The sequence below is a fragment of the Ananas comosus genome, linkage group 22 (genome assembly GCF_001540865.1).
Source record: "Ananas comosus cultivar F153 linkage group 22, ASM154086v1, whole genome shotgun sequence".
Classification (NCBI taxonomy): Eukaryota; Viridiplantae; Streptophyta; class Magnoliopsida; order Poales; family Bromeliaceae; genus Ananas; species Ananas comosus.
In genome coordinates this window covers 3,096,439-3,114,353 of record NC_033642.1, presented here as the reverse complement: position 1 = coordinate 3,114,353, position 17,915 = coordinate 3,096,439, and the positions used below count along the sequence as shown (strand labels likewise).

The window sequence follows — 17,915 nt, the reverse complement described above, 5'->3', positions numbered from 1 at the left end:
TTTAAAAAAAAAAAAAAAAAAAAAAACTCAGACGCTTTTCCGCTTTGTTTTAAACTGAAAAGGGACCCCGGGGCGTGACAACCTATCTAGGTCCAAGTCTTCGTTCAACCTAAGTTAATACTTTAGGTTCGATGTCGATATGTTCATAGCCTAGGTTCATTAACACTAGGTCCAATGTCATTTTCCTTTTAGGTCCACTTGACCCTACGTTCAATGTTGCTATATGCATACCCTAGGTTTACTTGACTCTAGGTTCAATTCTCAACCTAAGTTTAATACATTAGGTTTAATGCCACCCTTGACCAACCTATGTTTATTAACACTAGGTTAAATGCCACTCAATCTTTCCTAGGTTCACGACACTAGGTTCATATCATTCATGTTCAACCTATGTTCAAGACACTAGGTTAAATGTCACTCGATCTAATAAATATAGATTGTCCAATCGAGCCTTACACATTAGTATTTTTCCTTTGCCATGTTCTCTACTCACTCTAGAGTTAACAATCCAGTCACATGCACATATGCATTCTAGCATCTCAATATCATATCATATGCATTCACTTAGCATTTCTATAACATGCAACATACATCCTCTTTAGCATTTTACATTATGTAATTAACATGCATTCTCTTAATGTTAACTACATGCATCATTTAGCATTTCCTCATTGTATCAACATACATATTTCATTGGTAGGTATCAACATCAAGCATAAGATTTATGCATCTACATTATCTCTTGCAACCTACCACTACACATGTATGCATCAATAGTAACCATTACTCTTAAACATAACGGCGACCTAGTCGCTTCGGTAAGCACAAGCCACCTCAATTCGCACTCCGATTGCTTGTAGTCACTTGCAATCGGCCTCCCGCGGCACCCGTGACCCGGTTCGGCCCGAACTCTCGCGCGACCACCCAAACGGCCTCCAATCCACGATCCGAAAATTAAAGATCCGCGGTTAGTTGTCACGAGCTCACGATTCCATCTTTCATGATTTTAGGACGTCGCCTCGGCCCTCCAGGCGGAAACGAAGCTTTAATGGTTCGTTTCTTCAATAACTTCGCGTAGGCTTGACGAATCGCCGAACCGACTTCACCAACGCGTTCGTATACCTAGCAATTAGGTTTACATAGAGTTAAATTAGATCAAGCCCTTACATTTTGCAAAACCCCATTTTAAGCCCTAGGATGCACTATTGTAAGAAATCAACATATAACCTCTTAATTCATGCAATAGTCATCCATTTAGTATCTAAGGGTTCCTCTAAATTCAATTCTAGAGCATATAATTCAAACCCTAGAAATCCACCATTTCAAACCTAGCCTCTACACATGCTCCAATTAACCCAATTTAAATGGAGAAAACATGCTAACGACACATTATAGGCTAATAGAATCTCATACATAAAGGATTTAATTGAAATCCTAGCTTAATTGAAATCCTAGCTTAATCATGAGATCTCACCTTAGGCCAGGCTAAATCCACCATTGGAAAGCTTGCTTCCACCATTAGAGAGCTTCAACTTCATCTCCAACATCATCTCCTCCAAAATTTCGAATTTGAGAGATGGATCTAGAGAGATGGAGGAGGAATCTAGAGAGAGAAAGGAGAGTTTCTCTCTCCCACCATGTGTGCGTGTGTGTTGTGTGTGTGTGTGCATTCGGTTGAAAGAGAAGAAGAAGCAAATGCTTCTTTTATAATTAACACCCTCAACACTATTCACTTCAGTTTGTAGCTCAGGTACAGATATTTTTCGCCTGCACTTCTGAATGTCCGTTTGAGCTCGAACTTGACAGTCAGGCTCGATTTTACTTAACGAAAGAAATTTTAATCTTTCAGTTTCGACCATATTTGGTCACCGAAAGCTCTACCGAACTGTAATCTCTAGCAGATAGCAGTCGGATTTTATTTTCCACCTTCCGGGTGTCAGAATGACATGAAACTTTAAATCTAGCCTCATAAAAATAATTCTGACATATTCTCCAGTTTTCATAATTTTCTGACACTGTACATTTTCTGCTAAAATATCAGTCCCGTTTCGCACAGAAAATTTTAAATCTTTTATTTTTGTTCCGATTTCAGCACGAGTCAATCCAGACTTATATTTCACTTCTCTAAATCTAATAAAAATAGTATCTCACACTATTTTTTTTTATTTTTTTTTTACTTTTATATTAAAATTCGGTATGTTACAGCTGGACTTTCTCACAAAATTGTATGCTTGAAACTTTTTAGGTTAAAACTATCAATTGCTGAAAATATATTCCAAGTAGACATGCATGGTAGAGTAGATCCATTTCATGCATGCAATATTGGAAATAACTTGTATACGTAATATAAGCTGTGCATGTAAAAAATAACTACCCACCACAGATAATGCATCTCCAAACGTGTCATATATGGTAGCATCATAAACTCTGTTAAGACAGAATTCCTGCACGAAAGGAAATTTTTTTCACACTAACAAAACTGATATGCTTAGACAGTAAATGATAAATGCTTAGACAGTAAATGATAAAATTATGAAGTGGATTGAGGAGTATGCACCTCTCTCAGCAACATAGCATTATATTCACAACATCCTTCAACAGATCCCAGGCAATCCTAGCAAAGAACATCGTTTAGCTCATTACGAAAAACTTAAGAAACAAACAAATGCCCAAAATCACATAGATACCTCGACACCATCTAGCTGGTGATGTTCGCCATTTAAAGAGAAAACGAACGAGTAGTCCTATGTTTAGAATAATAGAACAGAGATAATTATATACTTCAAAGACAAAAGAAAATTAGATCATATGGAAAAGGATAAAGAGTACCAGAAGTCCTTGGACCACATAATGAGTGGGAAGACTAGGAAAAACTGCATTCTTAGCTTTATCTATCAAAAGATGTAATTTGGAGCCCTCCTGAAAGAAAAGGTAAAAATGAATAAATGAAAACAGGCCTTAAAACCAGTAGCTGAAGTATTCATCAAAATCAAACAGGTGCTAATAGGAAATCTAAACAATGAGCACTTGCACTAACTAAATAGAGAATACAACAGAACACAAGGCAGAATACCCTATTTTCTTGAGCAGCATTATCACTGGGCAGATCAGAGAACTCGAAAAAGCCCTTTTCTTTAAGCTGAGACAGTAATTCATCAAGCTCAGACTTGCCCTATAGAACGAAACAAAAGTGCACTTTACAGCTCCGTATTAAAGAATTCACCTAAAAAAGAAAAAGGGGACAAGCACAAAGCATTTTACTACATAAATACCTCCTGACGACGTTGATTCACAACAGTTACCAAGCAATGCAAGTATGAGTTGATTTCATTGATCTTCTTTAACATGTAAATTATGGCCTGGAATTTGTCAAACACAAAACGGCAGAATCTCAATAGCAAGGGAGATATTCATCAAACCATCTTCCCCAAAGTGCTTACTTTCAAAGATTCTCTAATAAGCTCTGAATCTAGCGACGAGAACTCCTTTGTCACAACCCTCTCATCTTCAATAAGTTGATCGATACAACTATCATACTGCAAATCATAATTGACTCCTTATAAGACGGAGTGCTCGAAAATATTCATTGAAATGAAGACTAGGATAACATACATAAGAAAGTCATTACCTGTATTAGGTTGCACGAATCTAAATGTAAGTCGAAAGCCCTATCCAAATTCACCTGCTCCGTGACTTACTGGTAACGCTAAGAGAAACGAAAACCACAGATAAGAAATAATTAAAAGATAACTATATGGGCGATAAGAAAATCTCACCAAGAATCTAATAATACCAAGCTGTCTACATACTTTTTGTTGAAATTAAAAAAAAAAAATTATTTGCTTATAGTCATTGACAAGGCTTTATGAATTAGAAAGTACTTGTGTGCACAAGCAAGCATGGACAGTAAAGGAACCAACCAAACTTACGCAGCCTAAATTAAATAAGGTTGCTTTGAAGCTCTGAAACCAAAATATTGATGCAGTCGGACATATAACTCAAAAAAAAGTGACAAAAATCAACCAAATTAAATGTTCCGACATAGTAATGATAAAAGCTGAGAAAAAAATAAAATAAATCGAGGAACAAAAGAGCTTATCAGTGAGCTTGGAGTCCTCAGGACTTCATTTATGTTCATAAAATTGTCCAATAATAAAAATCCAAGTCTTAACCAGTTATGGTTCAGCCAGGATCAATTCCAACCAAAAAACACCATCAATTCAGCCTATAGATTTGAAAGGACACCAGCAAAGGACATCAGCAGATAAACAGAAGCAAGAAGAAAGCGTAGAGGAGAAGAAAACCCAATCCAGAGCAAGCAGGAGAAGAGAGGGGTTGTCCAACCCAGGGACCGCAAGAAGGAGAAGAGAACGGGCTAATCTGAGGCCAGAGGAGAGGAGTTTACCCAAAAGAGGGACAACGCAAAGAGGCAAGAACCAGCTATAGAAAAAACATATCAATCATCAATATTCCAAACCGGCGGAAGTTCTCAGTTTATATGTTAGATCAACTTGAGTTCAACTGGGAATAACATACGTAAAGTGGCTAGCAATCGGGTTATATGTCAGACCGGCTAGGGTTTAAAATCTTGCAAGTATTAACTGCCCCCACAGATAGAACCCCAATCAGTCGAATCCAGATCAAAAGACTAAATAGGTAAGAATTAAACCCAAAACCAATTGGGCGATTAAGGATTAGATTTGGTCTGAACTCAAAAGTCCTAGAAACCATTAGAATCCTGCAAATAAATCAAAAAAATTCGCAGAGAAGATGAACTTCTCAAAACTTATGTGCATTGTTAGGACAGCACACCACAAACAATCAAAAACGACTAAACCATCACAATTAAAATAAAAGATCTTAGACAAAAATTAAAACTAAGAGAAACTAAAATAAAACGGAGAAGACTCATCCATGAACTCTATTTCAGTCAGTTTTGAAAAGGATACAAGCTCAAAGTGATTCAATTAGGACCTCCCACTCCTAAAATGGCTTTGATATCAAATTGTTAAGATTGCCGCTTTCGAACAGGTTCTCACTCCAATGGGAATAGGGACCTTCTCTTCTAACCATACCTAAACTAAGAGCGTGTTTGCTTCATGATTGGAATAGTAATGGAAAATAAAATTGGGTTACTTTGGAATGAAAAATGGAATGACAAATCATCAAAAAAATATTTGATTTATTATTGGAATGGATATCGGAATGAAAATGTAGAATTTTTTAGAGAGCTTTTTGATTGAGAGAGGAAAGTGATGAAGGGAGAGGAGTGGAGGTGTTGGTGAAAGAGGATTTTGACTAGTTTATTGTAGAATTGGCTAATTCGGTATTCAAAGCTGGATTGGGCCATAAAAGGAGTTGGTCATTCCCATTCCAGAGTGGAATGGGAGTTGGAATCCGATTCCTTTAAAACAAGCAACAACTATTGAAATCAATGAATCCCATTTTGATTCCATAGTCTAAAATAGGTAAACCAAACATGCCCTAAAAGCTAATAAGACCAAACTTTTCTCTATTAAGAAAATTTAACTGTTAAATAAAATAGGGGCTTTTTTTGCAAATAGCCCCCTGAAAAATTTTATTTGCGCAAATAGCCCCGTCTAAAAATTATTTGCAAAAATGGCCCTGGCCCTGCCACGCCAGCGCCACGTCAGCGCCACGCTGGCAGGGCCTGGGCCAGGTGGCTAAGTTGAACACGGAATCGAAATCGGAATGGACGAATCCGTTTGTCCGTGTTTGATATGCGGGATTTCCATTCCCATTCCGATTCCTGGATGAATGGGAATCCCCCAATTACCCCTTTCTCCAATCTGGCCTAGGGTTGGATATTGAATCCAGGCAATGGATTAATTTGTTCGAATTAAATTTAACTTTTCTAAGTTTATTTTTTAATTCAAATATAAGTTTAAATTAAAAATTATATTTATAAATTTAAACTTTAATTTGAACTTAAATTAAAAATTAAAATTCAATCAAGCATTTCGAATCTAATTTATAAATTTGAATTTAAATTTAAATCTAAAGTTTAAATTTAAAATTTTATTCAAATTTTATTTAAAATTTAGATTAAATTTATGGATTCAAATTGAAATTTGAATTATAATTTTAAGTTTGAATTTGAATAAATCAAAATTTAGTTTTATATTCTGAATTATCTCTTCAATTTAAAATTTTAATTTTTTAAAAAAATATATTTAAAATTTTGACATCATTTTAAAATTTTGACATAAATTTTTAATATTTAATTTTTAGTTTGAATGTAAACTAATATATTNAGATCCAGATCCGATACGAGCTACCGCTGTTTACATGCAGTGGTATTGGACGATCACCAGGAGGTGGATCTCTACACCTGTACAGCAGCCACCACTCGCGTATCAGCTACGTGGGCACGTCGAGAGAGTATTGGTATGATTGTAATATATAATATCTTTTTATATTAATTTTTATATATACAAAAAAATTTCGTATAATCTTTTTTGATTATGCTTTTATTTCAGGTCGATATCGTGCAGAGATCATATTATACGATCAGACGTGTCCTGCCCGATATTTCAGGAGGTGGAGTCTTAACTACCCTATCACAGGTCGCCGATCAGATGGAAGCAGTTTTGGAGACTTTACCTACGCTTCCACACTATGTACCTCCAGGACCAGCAGACTATGGTGGAGCATCGATGTCCGGCCATGCACCCGTATATAGTCCACCGAGGCCATCATCACCTATAGAGGAGCCACCTTATGCTGATGTTACGGACCCGGCACCAGCACCAGTACCGCAGGATCCAGCTCGAGCAGGTGATATTGTTTATTTTAGGCATCGACGGCGATCGAGGTCGATCCGTACAGATCAGCCCTCCTCTTTAGCTCCTCCACGGCCAGACATACTACCGACACATGCTACTGCTGTGATTGAGCCGGTTATTGATGGTGCTGCTATAGAGCATCTAGACCAGTTGGAGATCTTGGAGCCTTTTGATGAGCATAATGTTGGTCGTGGTCGCGGACGTGGTAGGCGACGTGGTCGAGGAGGTCGAGGGAGGAGAACATGATATTATATTTATATATTATTGTATAACTTGCATTTATTTTGTATATTCTGTTTTGATTATTTGGTATTGATTATATTATTGAAATTCTATTGGTTGTGATGTTGTAATGTGTATTAATTTTGTGATGTTGTGATGTGTATTACTTTTGTGATATTGTGATGTTGTGATGTGTTGTGATGTGTTGTGATGTGCATTGATAGGTATCTGTATTGTATTCTTGTATTGAATCTTGTATTGATTTTTGTGCGGCAAAATTGGTTCACCGTGTCTAAACGCGGTGAACAGTTCACCGTGTTTAGACACGGTGAACGAATCACCGTGTCTAATGTAATACTAACACCCCGCCGTGGGCGTGAGTAATACAATGAACACGGTGATTGGTTCACCGTGTCTAAACACGGTGAACCAATTGTCGTGTTCAACTTAGCCACCTGGCCCAGGCCCTGCCCGCGTGGCGCTGACATGGCGCTGGCGTGGCAGGCCAGGGCCATTTTTGCAAATAATTTTTAGACGGGACTATTTGCGCAAATAAAATTTTTCAGGAGGCTATTTGCAAAAAAAGCCCCAAAAAAAAAAAAAAGATTTTCCATAGGGTTGATAAATTAACAAACCAATCATACAGAAACCAATACATTTGCATTTTGTATGTACAAATAGATGTTCAATGTATGTTTGTATGCACGTATACATAGAACTAATCTAAAACTCCCAAATAAACTGAAAATCTTAATCTAATAAGACTTCCAAAATTAACCCACTGAATCTTAATCAGACTCAGATTCAATTCAGCATTTGATTCAGACTCTTCTAGTACCGGTCCATTGTCCAACCAAATATTTCGAATACGGTTCCGACGACGAGTTCCCCATCAATTAGATATTCCTTTTGTCTTCGTCGTGATTCGTCTTCTGGTTCCATTTTCCATGTTAAACCAAAACCCCCTAAGTGTATAGATTGTAGACACTCCAACCGCTGCCCATTCAGTCATGCAGAATTCAAGTTCGGAAAAAAGGAAACCAAAGAATTTATGTCTTTTATATATTCTAATCAAAATTTACGTTTTTTCTATAAAGGGATGACGTGGCTTCACGCACGGCCTCCAACTTCCTCAACTTTATGGGGATGTTTGGTTCGAAGTCGGAATCGGAATCAGTATCAGAATCGGAATAAGAATATGCTGAAAACGGAATCGAAATGATTCATTACCTCATTCTGTTTGGTTCGCCACTTGAATCGGAATCAGAATAAACCATTTCCATTGTCGGTGTTTGGTTTAAATAGATATCAGAAACACAATTAAATTAATATGTCAATTTTATCTTTACAATATATTAGTTTACATTCAAACTAAAAATTAAATATTAAAAATTTATGTCAAAATTTTAAAATGATNTGGAAATGGTTTATTCTGATTCCGATTCAAGTGGCGAACCAAACAGAATGAGGTAATGAATCATTTCGATTCCGTTTTCAGCATATTCTTATTCCGATTCCGATACCGATTCCGACTTCGAACCAAACATCCCCATAAAGTTGAGGAAGTTGGAGGCTGTGTGTGAAGCCACGTCATCCCTTTAAATTTTGATTAGAATATATAAAAGACATAAATTCTTTGGTTTCCTTTTTTCCGAACTCGAATTCTGCATGACTGAATGGGCAGCGGTTGGAGTGTCAACAATCTATACACTTAGGGGGTTTTGGTTTAACATAGAAAATGGAACCAGAAGACGAATCACGACGAAGACAAAAGGAATATCTAATTGATGGGGAACTCGTCGACGGAACCGTATTCGAAATATTTGGTTGGACAATGGACCGGTACTAGAAGAGTCTGAATCAAATGCTGAATTGAATCTGAGTCTGATTAAGATTCAGTGGGTTAATTTTGGAAGTCTTATTAGATTAGGATTTTCAGTTTATTTGGGAGTTTTAGATTAGTTCTATGCATACGTGCATACAAACATACATTGAACATCCATTTGTACATACAAAATGCAAATGTATTGGTTTCTGTATGATTGGTTTGTTAATATATCAACCCTATGGAAAATCTTTTTTTTTTGGGCTTTTTTTGCAAATAGCCCCCTGAAAAATTTTATTTGCGCAAATAGCCCCGTCTAAAAATTATTTGCAAAAATCGCCCTGACCCTGCCACGCCAGCGCCACGCGGGCAGGGCCTGGGCTAGGTGGCTAAGTTGAACACGGCAATTGGTTCACCGTGTTTAGACACGGTGAACCAATCACCGTGTTCATTGTATTACTCACGCCCACGGCGGGGTGTTAGTATTACATTAGACACGGTGATTCGTTCACCGTGTCTAAACACGATGAACTGTTCACCGCGTTTAGACACGGTGAACCATTCACCGTGTCCTTTACTTCCATATTTGGCCAAATACGGCTTGGCTAGTTGTATTGGACACGGACTTAGCCATTTTCGGGGTATATATAGGACACGCTGAATGGATCACCGTGTCCAATACATTTGTATTGGACACGGTGAATGGTTCACCGTGTCCAATACAAATGGACACGGTGATCCATTCACCGTGTCCAATACAACTGCCTGCCTCGGCAAAAATTTTGCTGCACAAAAATCAATACAAAATTCAATACAAGAATACAATACAGATACCTATCAATACACATTACAACACATCACAACACATCACAACATCACAAAAGTAATACACGTCACAACATCACAAAATTAATACACATTACAACATCACAACCAATAGAATCTCAATAATATAATCAATACCAAATAATCAAAACAGAATATACAAAATAAATACAAGTTATACAATAATATATAAATATAATATCATGTTCTCCTCCCTCGACTCCCTCGACCACGTCGCCTACCATGTTCGCGGATATCTCCTCGGTGGAATACGACTACAATGTCTGGGCCGTGGCCGTGGTCGTGGTCATGGCGTCCTAGGTCGAGCTCGTCCACTATAACAAATAAAATCCGCAGCTGCCGCTAGTTCCAGATAGGCATATCTAGTCGGGAGGAGAAGTCGAGGAGGTGCCGGTCTGTATGATGGCCGTGTACGATGACGACACTAACTCGGCCAATAACTCCCACAACGATATCTCGTAGATCTGGTCAACCTCTAGAAACTCGGAAAACTACTCGTACTACAACCAGTACCANTAATTCAGAATATAAAACTAAATTTTGATTTATTCAAATTCAAACTTAAAATTATAATTCAAATTTCAATTTGAATCCATAAATTTAATCTAAATTTTAAATAAAATTTGAATAAAATTTTAAATTTAAACTTTAGATTTAAATTTAAATTCAAATTTATAAATTAGATTCGAAATGCTTGATTGAATTTTAATTTTTAATTTAAGTTCAAATTAAAGTTTAAATTTATAAATATAATTTTTAATTTAAACTTATATTTGAATTAAAAAATAAACTTAGAAAAGTTAAATTTAATTCGAACAAATTAATCCATTGCCTGGATTCAATATCCAACCCTAGGCCAGATTGGAGAAAGGGGTAATTGGGGGATTCCCATTCATCCAGGAATCGGAATGGGAATGGAAATCTCGCATATCAAACACGGACAAACAGATTCGTCCATTCCGATTTCAATTCCGGGTGAAAAAAAGGGCGAACCAAACACGCTCCATATATACAGAAAACATAGAGGGATGACGTGACTTTACATCAGGCCTCCAAATTCCCCTCCAAATTCCGCAACTCTATATATTAAAAAAAACATAGAGGGATGGCATATATATACACACGCATATATATAATGCCACGCTACTAACTATAGATAATATAGGAATAGTGTTGACTATTGACATTTGGCCTCTTGGATGCATAGGGTTTACTATTAGGTGGATCCAAAGGGAAAAAGTTCTATAGTAAGCACTATTCATATCCTGTAGACAATATAGTAGTCCTATCCTATATACATATAGATTTACATATACAGACACAAGTGCATAAATATGTAAAAATATGTACAAGTTCATATACTTATGCATATACATATACATATTATGTATATGTATATGAAATATACTTGTATTGACCTCATTTCTGAATCTCTAATTTCATTTTAAAGTAAATTTATGACAAATACCAAGTCAAAGAAGTTACAACCAAAAGAAGTTAAAAAGCTTCACAAGCAAACAATATTATAATAAAATAAAAAAGGTGAAGATGTACTCCGACCTCCCCAACAATAGACTGTTTTGACATAGGCCCCTAAAATAAAAAGGTAAAGATGTCTCCAAAACATTTTTACATAATAACGACAGCAAAATGTTAAAAAATATTTTTGTCCCAAATATCAGTGTTAATATATTAATTTATGTTGGAAAAAAGGGATAGGTTAGAGACAGATATTATGAAATGCGACAGCATACCTTCGAAGCGTGCTTGCGTTCCTCAATATAGTTTTCAATAAAATCGCTATGAGTAGTGAGTAGACAGCCATAACGCTCAAATCCCTAAGCAGAAAAAAGGGATTAATTGCACCACAACCGTTCCAAACTTTACCCTGTTTGCAGATAACCACATAAAAACTTTCAAAATTTCATATCTCCTATCTAAATGTCTAAAATTTTGTAATTGACCAAAAAATAATAGAAAACACATGCTGGCAATAAAGAAGTTTTTTTTTTGGCAGTAAAATTCAATCTTATAGTTCTATAGATATTGATTTCTAGCTTTTGAGTTTGACAAATTAAATGTCATAGTTATGGTTAATTTTATCCATCAGAGTGAGTTTTGGCATCGCGGAAACTCATCTTTGCTGTCAGCATGCATTTTCTTTATTGTTTCTTATGATGGAATATGAACATAGGTGCTTAATTGTAAATTTTTGAAAGTTTAGGTGGTATACATAAAATTTTAAAAGTTTAGCTGGCAATTGGCAAATGTTGGGTGGTTCTAGTCCCCTTAACCCCCCAACAACATTACACTATTCAAATAATTTACAGGTAATTTACCAATGTGCAAATGGCCAAACCTATTTACCTGTTCCACCTCCCGCCGTGCTCCTATAGATCTTCGTTTGATTACAGCTAATAAGACATCCTTGTGGCCCTAAAATTGAACTACTTCAATCATTTCTGTAACAATCAAAGATTAAATATATGACTAAAGAATTTTGTATTAATACCTCACGTATGAGGGGATGGAACCTCCGCTCCATGAAACACAGTATATCACAAAACTCCTTCCAGAAAAAGAATGAAATTACTGAATTGCACCAATAAATATAATCATATCCAAAACAAAGCAATATATTCAACACATATCAAGAGCATTCTAGAACCACGAACATCACCACAGAGAGAAGGAAGATGACCGTTCTCATTAAGCCATTCCAGTTTCTCATCGCATTCATCATCCCACTGCAACAAGTAACAAAGGAAAAATAATAGTAAGAAACAATATTTTTATTTTTTTAAACAAAACCAAAGTACGAGTAACAATCGCAGAGGATGACCTGAATATATGGAGAAAAACTAACTAGTTTTTCCAGAAGGCGGTAATACGCTTCACGCTGCCTCACGCACAGCAACCTGGAGAACCTTTGCTGCATAAAGCATTTGAAGACACAACATAAGTATGTTCTTTAGTAATTGAAGGATATGTTAAGGTACTTACATTTACAGACCCTTCAAGTCCCACATTACTTGTTGAGATCACTTTATGTTCCTTCAACTTTTCAATAATTTCGTCCAAAGGCATGCCAAACTGCATTTGGGAAGAGAAACTTTTAACAAAATACACCCCTTGATCAATTGCTATGTGCAATCTTAAGGACAAATCACTATGCATATAAGCACTAACATGTATAAAATCCATGGTATATAATGCTTTTATAAGCTGCAATTGTCTAACAGCCTCTCGTTTCCCATATTCAGTATAATCCTGAACAGAAAATGAAAAATCAAAATTAAATTAAAGTATATTCCATCATAGTAAACAAGTATAGAGAGACAATAGAGTGAGCAAAGGAAAATTAGTTTACAACTGTAAAATTTGATAATGCCAATAATACCAGAGATAAAATAAGATGAATAGAATAGAGAACATGGTAGAGAAAAAAGATAATAAAAGTAAGCAAACAATTAATTTTATACAATAATGTGGCACTCAAAGCATATGATATCTCCTACAAGGCTTTACAGTAAAAATGTAACAAAGATAGGAGACACCCGTCAGCAATGTAAACCCATACGTTTTCAATTTCCAACAACTATCCTAGTTAAACTGAGAAGATTTGCCATTTCCGAGTTTTAACTCAACTACATGGAAGACTAATTATGGAAAATGCCTTTCCACTACCAGCATCAACCAAGATGGGTCTAAACTCTTTTCTTCTAGCAGCAAAAAAAACATACAAATAGGGTGACTCAATCCCTTCTAAAACTTAATGATTATAGTATTAAAATATTAACCAAAAAAAGGATTGTTAGTTGCCTATCTCCTTTTGTCCAACAAAAGTATAACTTTTCTATTATTATGTGCGTAAGTTTCAAAGAAATGGCGCACCATGACCCTATCAGTGCATCAAAATCTTTGAAACTGTGTTGTATGTTAGTTCATATTCAAGGCAAAGGTTCCTTCATCTCTCGAAAAATATATATATTACTGTAGTCCTAAATATGAACAAATTCAATTCAAAGGAAATGATGACAAAGTACAATAAATCTCACTCGATAAGCCAGGCTGGGATCAACATCCATTATTTAAACTTGGTTTATAGCAACACTTGAAGGACCTACATACAAAAAACAACCATAAATACATACATACATATATATATATATATATATATATATATATATATATATAGAGAGAGAGAGAGAGAGAGAGAGAGAGAGAGAGAGAGAGAGAGTAGCAGTAGAATGCTATTGATAGTATGGGAATAATGTTTACTACTAACTTTTTTACCATTCGATGCCTAGGGTTTAGTGGGGGTAGGTGGAACAGTAATGATCCAATGTCCGATAAGGAAAGATTTCGAAACAAGGAATATAAAATTACTGCAGGGGACATCACTCATATGATGTTAAGCATTACGTTGGATGTCCAACGAATCTCAGCACCTAGTCATAACTAACACGTCCAGGGATGGTCCATTCAATCGCAGACCTCTTGCAACATGCCGTCAATGATTTACCTAACCCATTCTTTTCAATGGTTTTGAGTTGCTCTTATTTTGCCAGTACATTCTTTCAACTGGGCAATTTAAAGTTCCACTGGTATGTAAGCCTCCACAGCAAAATATATCGAGATATTAACATTATTTAGACATTTAGGAGAGGACTCCGAATGGTATTAATGGGCATGAAAATCAGGAGAACTTTCCAAAGCGCTTAATTGGAATTAGCGAGAAAGAACTTCCTGCAAACAATATTTGCTCAAAACTAAGGCCTTGTGAGAAAGATTACTATGGATCCCAACGACCCATATGACTTCGCTTCCACTGCTTCATACTTCCGCGCCACCTACCAAAAGAGAGTTTGGCAAGATTTGGGTGTTCCCGTGGCCGCAGTAGGCTACGCCCAAAATTAACTTTCTATTTTTGGAGGTAAACTGATAATGAATTATTAGCTAAGAAGACAGGTGCTATTTTAAAAAGAACTGCACAATAACAGCAACAGTCAATCATGTTTTTCTCTTAACACTTCTTTTCCTCTTTTTCAAGGGCAGGAGGGTGGGCGGGGCCGGGACGGGCAGATAATGGCAAGGGGTGTACCAATACACGACAAATGTTCTAGTCATCTGAAAAGGGCAGGTGCTAATTGCCATCTATCTTTACCTTTCTTGTGTTCTAAGAGACTAAGGACCAGAAGAATGTAAAAGTACAGAAACAGGTTTATATAGTTGATGATAATAACAGTCGTTGCGTCAGTTCATTGAATAGCGTAACTGTACCTTCGTCGATGACGATCTCTTCCCCTTCGGCTTCATCCTCCTTATTCATCCTGCATTTCTTTTTGCTCCTCTCCGTGACCTGCACAAGAATGCTGGATTTCTTTCCCAAACCACCAACGAACTCGCCAGGTAGGGCGAGACAAGAAGAGAAAAAGAAGGGATTGAAGAGAAAGAGACACCTCCGCAGCGGGCTTGGGATGCTTATCGGCGTCCATCGCAGCGACGGCAGGCAGCAGACTCGATCGTTGCCGTCTGATCTGCTCGCTACGTTGGAATTTTGGCGCGCCGCGCGGAAGCAGAGATGGGCCCTTCGACCTAAATTCAGAAAAAAAAGCGATTTTTATTAAATGATTTTATTTATTTATATTTATCATCATTTATCATTTATCATCATTTTTTTTTTACAAGCATGAAAGGGGAACCCCTTGGAGCCCTCTCCGGGTTCCAAGGGTCCTTTTGTGGGGCCCACCTTTAAAAAAAAAAAAAATCCTCACAGACTCCTCTCTCTCTCTTCTCTCTCTCTCCTCTCTCCGGATTTGGGGGCACTGTGGGGGCCCTGTGTGGCCCACTTTTTCTCCACTCCCTCTCTTATATATATTATATATATATATATATATATAAATATATATATAATATATAGATGTTATATATATATATAGTATATATATGAGAGAGTGTGTATATTTATATATAATCAAACTTAATATTGGTATGATGTAAATTTTTTACAAATGGTAGGTGATTTTTATGGTTGACGTTAATTTTAAGCAATTGGCAGATGATTCTTGTTGTTGGATTGTCTCACAATATATATTTATGTATAATGCCTAAAAAAAATTACTACATACCTCTCTCTCTTTCGGGTACTTTTTTTTCCCATTTTTTTTTGTTTCTCTCTCTCACTCACTGTGGGTTTTAGGGTTTTTTTTTTGTTTTCTCCCTCATCTCTCTCATATAATATAATATATATATATATATATATATATTATATATATATATTATATATTATATATATATATATATATATATATATATATATATATATATATACCATTTTAGAAAAAATAAACATCAAACAAATATTTAATTTGATATATATAAATAATATATTTATTATTGTGCGAGATATAAATATATATATATATATATATATATATTATATATATATATATATATATATATATATATATATATATATATATAATATATATATATATGATAGTGCGTGTGTGTGAGAGAGAGAGAGATAGCTGTTTAGAAGATAATTGTACTGTACATTTGCAGCAGTTTATAAATTAACTGAAATTTTTCTGTAACTGAGGATGAGTAGATAAAATATATGTATATTGTTTTCTAAGTTAGAAAATCATATATATTTTAAAATTGATGTAAATTTAAATCCATAACAAAATTTTATAAAAAACAAGGATGAATCTGGAATAAAAAAAAAAATTTGTGCATGGGTTTCGAGGAACAATAACGTGCAGTTCCCATCACGGGAAAGGACAAAGAGTGCAGGAAGTCCTAATAAAGGTGGTCACATGCTTTTTTAAAAAAAAAGGGAAAAGGGTGGAGAGCTGATGCTTCGTGTTCTTCTCCGCGGGTGCTACGATATTTGTGATCGGAGTATGGCGGCTGCTCTTCTCATACCTCCGTTCGCATGGCGGCAGTGTCTTCTCCCTTTTTTCTTTTTCTCCTTCACAAACGATCTTCCTGGCTGGCGACAACAGATCGCTTTTTCGATTGCGCAGCCGTACCTACGCATGGCGCTGGCTGGCGGCCTGCGGTACGGGTAAATGATGTGGTCAGGATTCTAAGCTGGTACGGCAGGGCCCTCCGCGATCAGCACAAGCGGGGAGGGGGCGGGCGAGCCGACGCAGGCGGGCGCGGGCGCGGGCGTGGGCAGGCGAGTAGGCGAGCGTCCGCGGGCGCGGGCAGCGCGAGTGGGCCTGGGCGTGCGGCGCGAGCCGAGGGCGGCGTGCCGCCGCGAGCCGGCGCGGATGCGACCCATCTTTTAAAAAAAAAAGAAGAAAAAACAGAGAGGAAACAGAAGTCAAGGTGCCCATACCTTAGCCCATGCTTCTGCTCCCATGCTGACCCCACACCAACGGGTTTGGATCTGGCCATACTGTCGTACATCCTCCCCATCCTCCCCAATACTTTTCCTGTGCTCGCTCTCACCCTTTTCCCCTCTTTGGTCATTTTCTCCGTCCTCTTTGCCATTCACCTGAGCCAACTTCCCCCGTAATCCCCTCATCTCCGTCCTCGGCGTCTTCCTCGCTACCCCTCTTCTCGCCTTATTTGCCGCATGGCACCACCTCCGCCACCGACCTCCTTTGCTAGCACCTTTGTGCAGGTAGACTAATGAAGCGTCGTTGACGTTGACTGCCCCCTCAGCTATGCCTTTCTACGTGCTCGACAAGAATGGCATCGTCGCTATCACCGACGGGGCGCTCCAAAATACCACTCGGCTCCTCAACATGGACAGCATCGGAATGGCTATGCCTCAAAGAAAACCATGAAGTTCTTCTTTCCTTGATTTTTTTTTTCTCATTTCTTTTCTATGGAAGGGAACACAAAAAAAATTGTTATTGTGCTTCTAACATCAATTTCTTTACTGCGGCTCCAGAATATATTGTCGAAACCGTGGCTATGCGGCTCCAGAATATATTGCTACAGGTTATATTTCGACTCATCCTCAAATTATGCAAAAGCAGATAAATATGAATGTTTACGCTCGCTGTTATATATTTAGAAAGTATACAAGTTGAGGTGGTAATATATTACATCAGAAATAAACAGGACCCGATTTCGATGAACATGGTCGGTTAGAAAGTATACACGTTGAGATGGTAACATATTACATCAGAAATGAACAAAGCCTGATTTCGATGAACAGGGTTGGTTAGAAAGTATACAAGTTGAGGTGGTAA

At 36.9% G+C, this 17,915-nt stretch overlaps 3 protein-coding genes across 4 annotated transcripts in view; 1 reads left to right on the top strand and 2 right to left on the bottom strand.

The window, feature by feature from the left end:
• LOC109727525 overlaps positions 1-4,258 on the bottom strand; it is a 22,114-nt gene extending 17,856 nt beyond the window's left edge. The window contains exons 1-9 of the mRNA XM_020257668.1: positions 4,244-4,258; positions 3,629-3,682; positions 3,441-3,536; positions 3,273-3,359; positions 3,074-3,172; positions 2,830-2,919; positions 2,688-2,744; positions 2,558-2,614; positions 2,379-2,444 (exon numbers count right to left, since the gene is read on the bottom strand). Coding sequence (XP_020113257.1) covers positions 2,379-2,444; positions 2,558-2,614; positions 2,688-2,744; positions 2,830-2,919; positions 3,074-3,172; positions 3,273-3,359; positions 3,441-3,536; positions 3,629-3,682; positions 4,244-4,258 — 621 coding nt within the window. The remainder of the gene's footprint in view (positions 1-2,378; positions 2,445-2,557; positions 2,615-2,687; positions 2,745-2,829; positions 2,920-3,073; positions 3,173-3,272; positions 3,360-3,440; positions 3,537-3,628; positions 3,683-4,243) is intronic.
• Positions 6,285-7,122, top strand: LOC109727401. Its single transcript, XM_020257525.1, has 2 exons — positions 6,285-6,408; positions 6,501-7,122. Exons 1-2 carry the CDS (start codon positions 6,310-6,312, stop codon positions 7,050-7,052), a joined length of 651 nt encoding a protein of 216 aa, XP_020113114.1. The 5' UTR covers positions 6,285-6,309; the 3' UTR covers positions 7,053-7,122.
• Positions 7,456-16,743, bottom strand: LOC109727399. 2 transcript variants are annotated; one of them, XM_020257524.1, is made up of 11 exons: positions 16,633-16,743; positions 15,162-15,297; positions 14,983-15,061; positions 12,889-12,969; positions 12,703-12,792; positions 12,542-12,631; positions 12,375-12,446; positions 12,212-12,268; positions 12,067-12,135; positions 11,454-11,537; positions 7,456-8,024 (listed from the first exon to the last, which is right to left on the bottom strand). In XM_020257524.1, the coding sequence occupies exons 3-11, from the start codon at positions 15,016-15,018 to the stop codon at positions 7,860-7,862; spliced, it is 744 nt and encodes a 247-aa protein (XP_020113113.1). In that variant the 5' UTR covers positions 15,019-15,061; positions 15,162-15,297; positions 16,633-16,743; the 3' UTR covers positions 7,456-7,859. The 2 variants fall into 2 exon arrangements, with proteins under 2 accessions (XP_020113113.1, XP_020113112.1); XM_020257523.1 differs by lacking the exons at positions 15,162-15,297; positions 16,633-16,743 and adding an exon at positions 13,758-13,822 and having other exon boundaries at positions 12,212-12,291; positions 12,380-12,446; positions 14,983-15,155.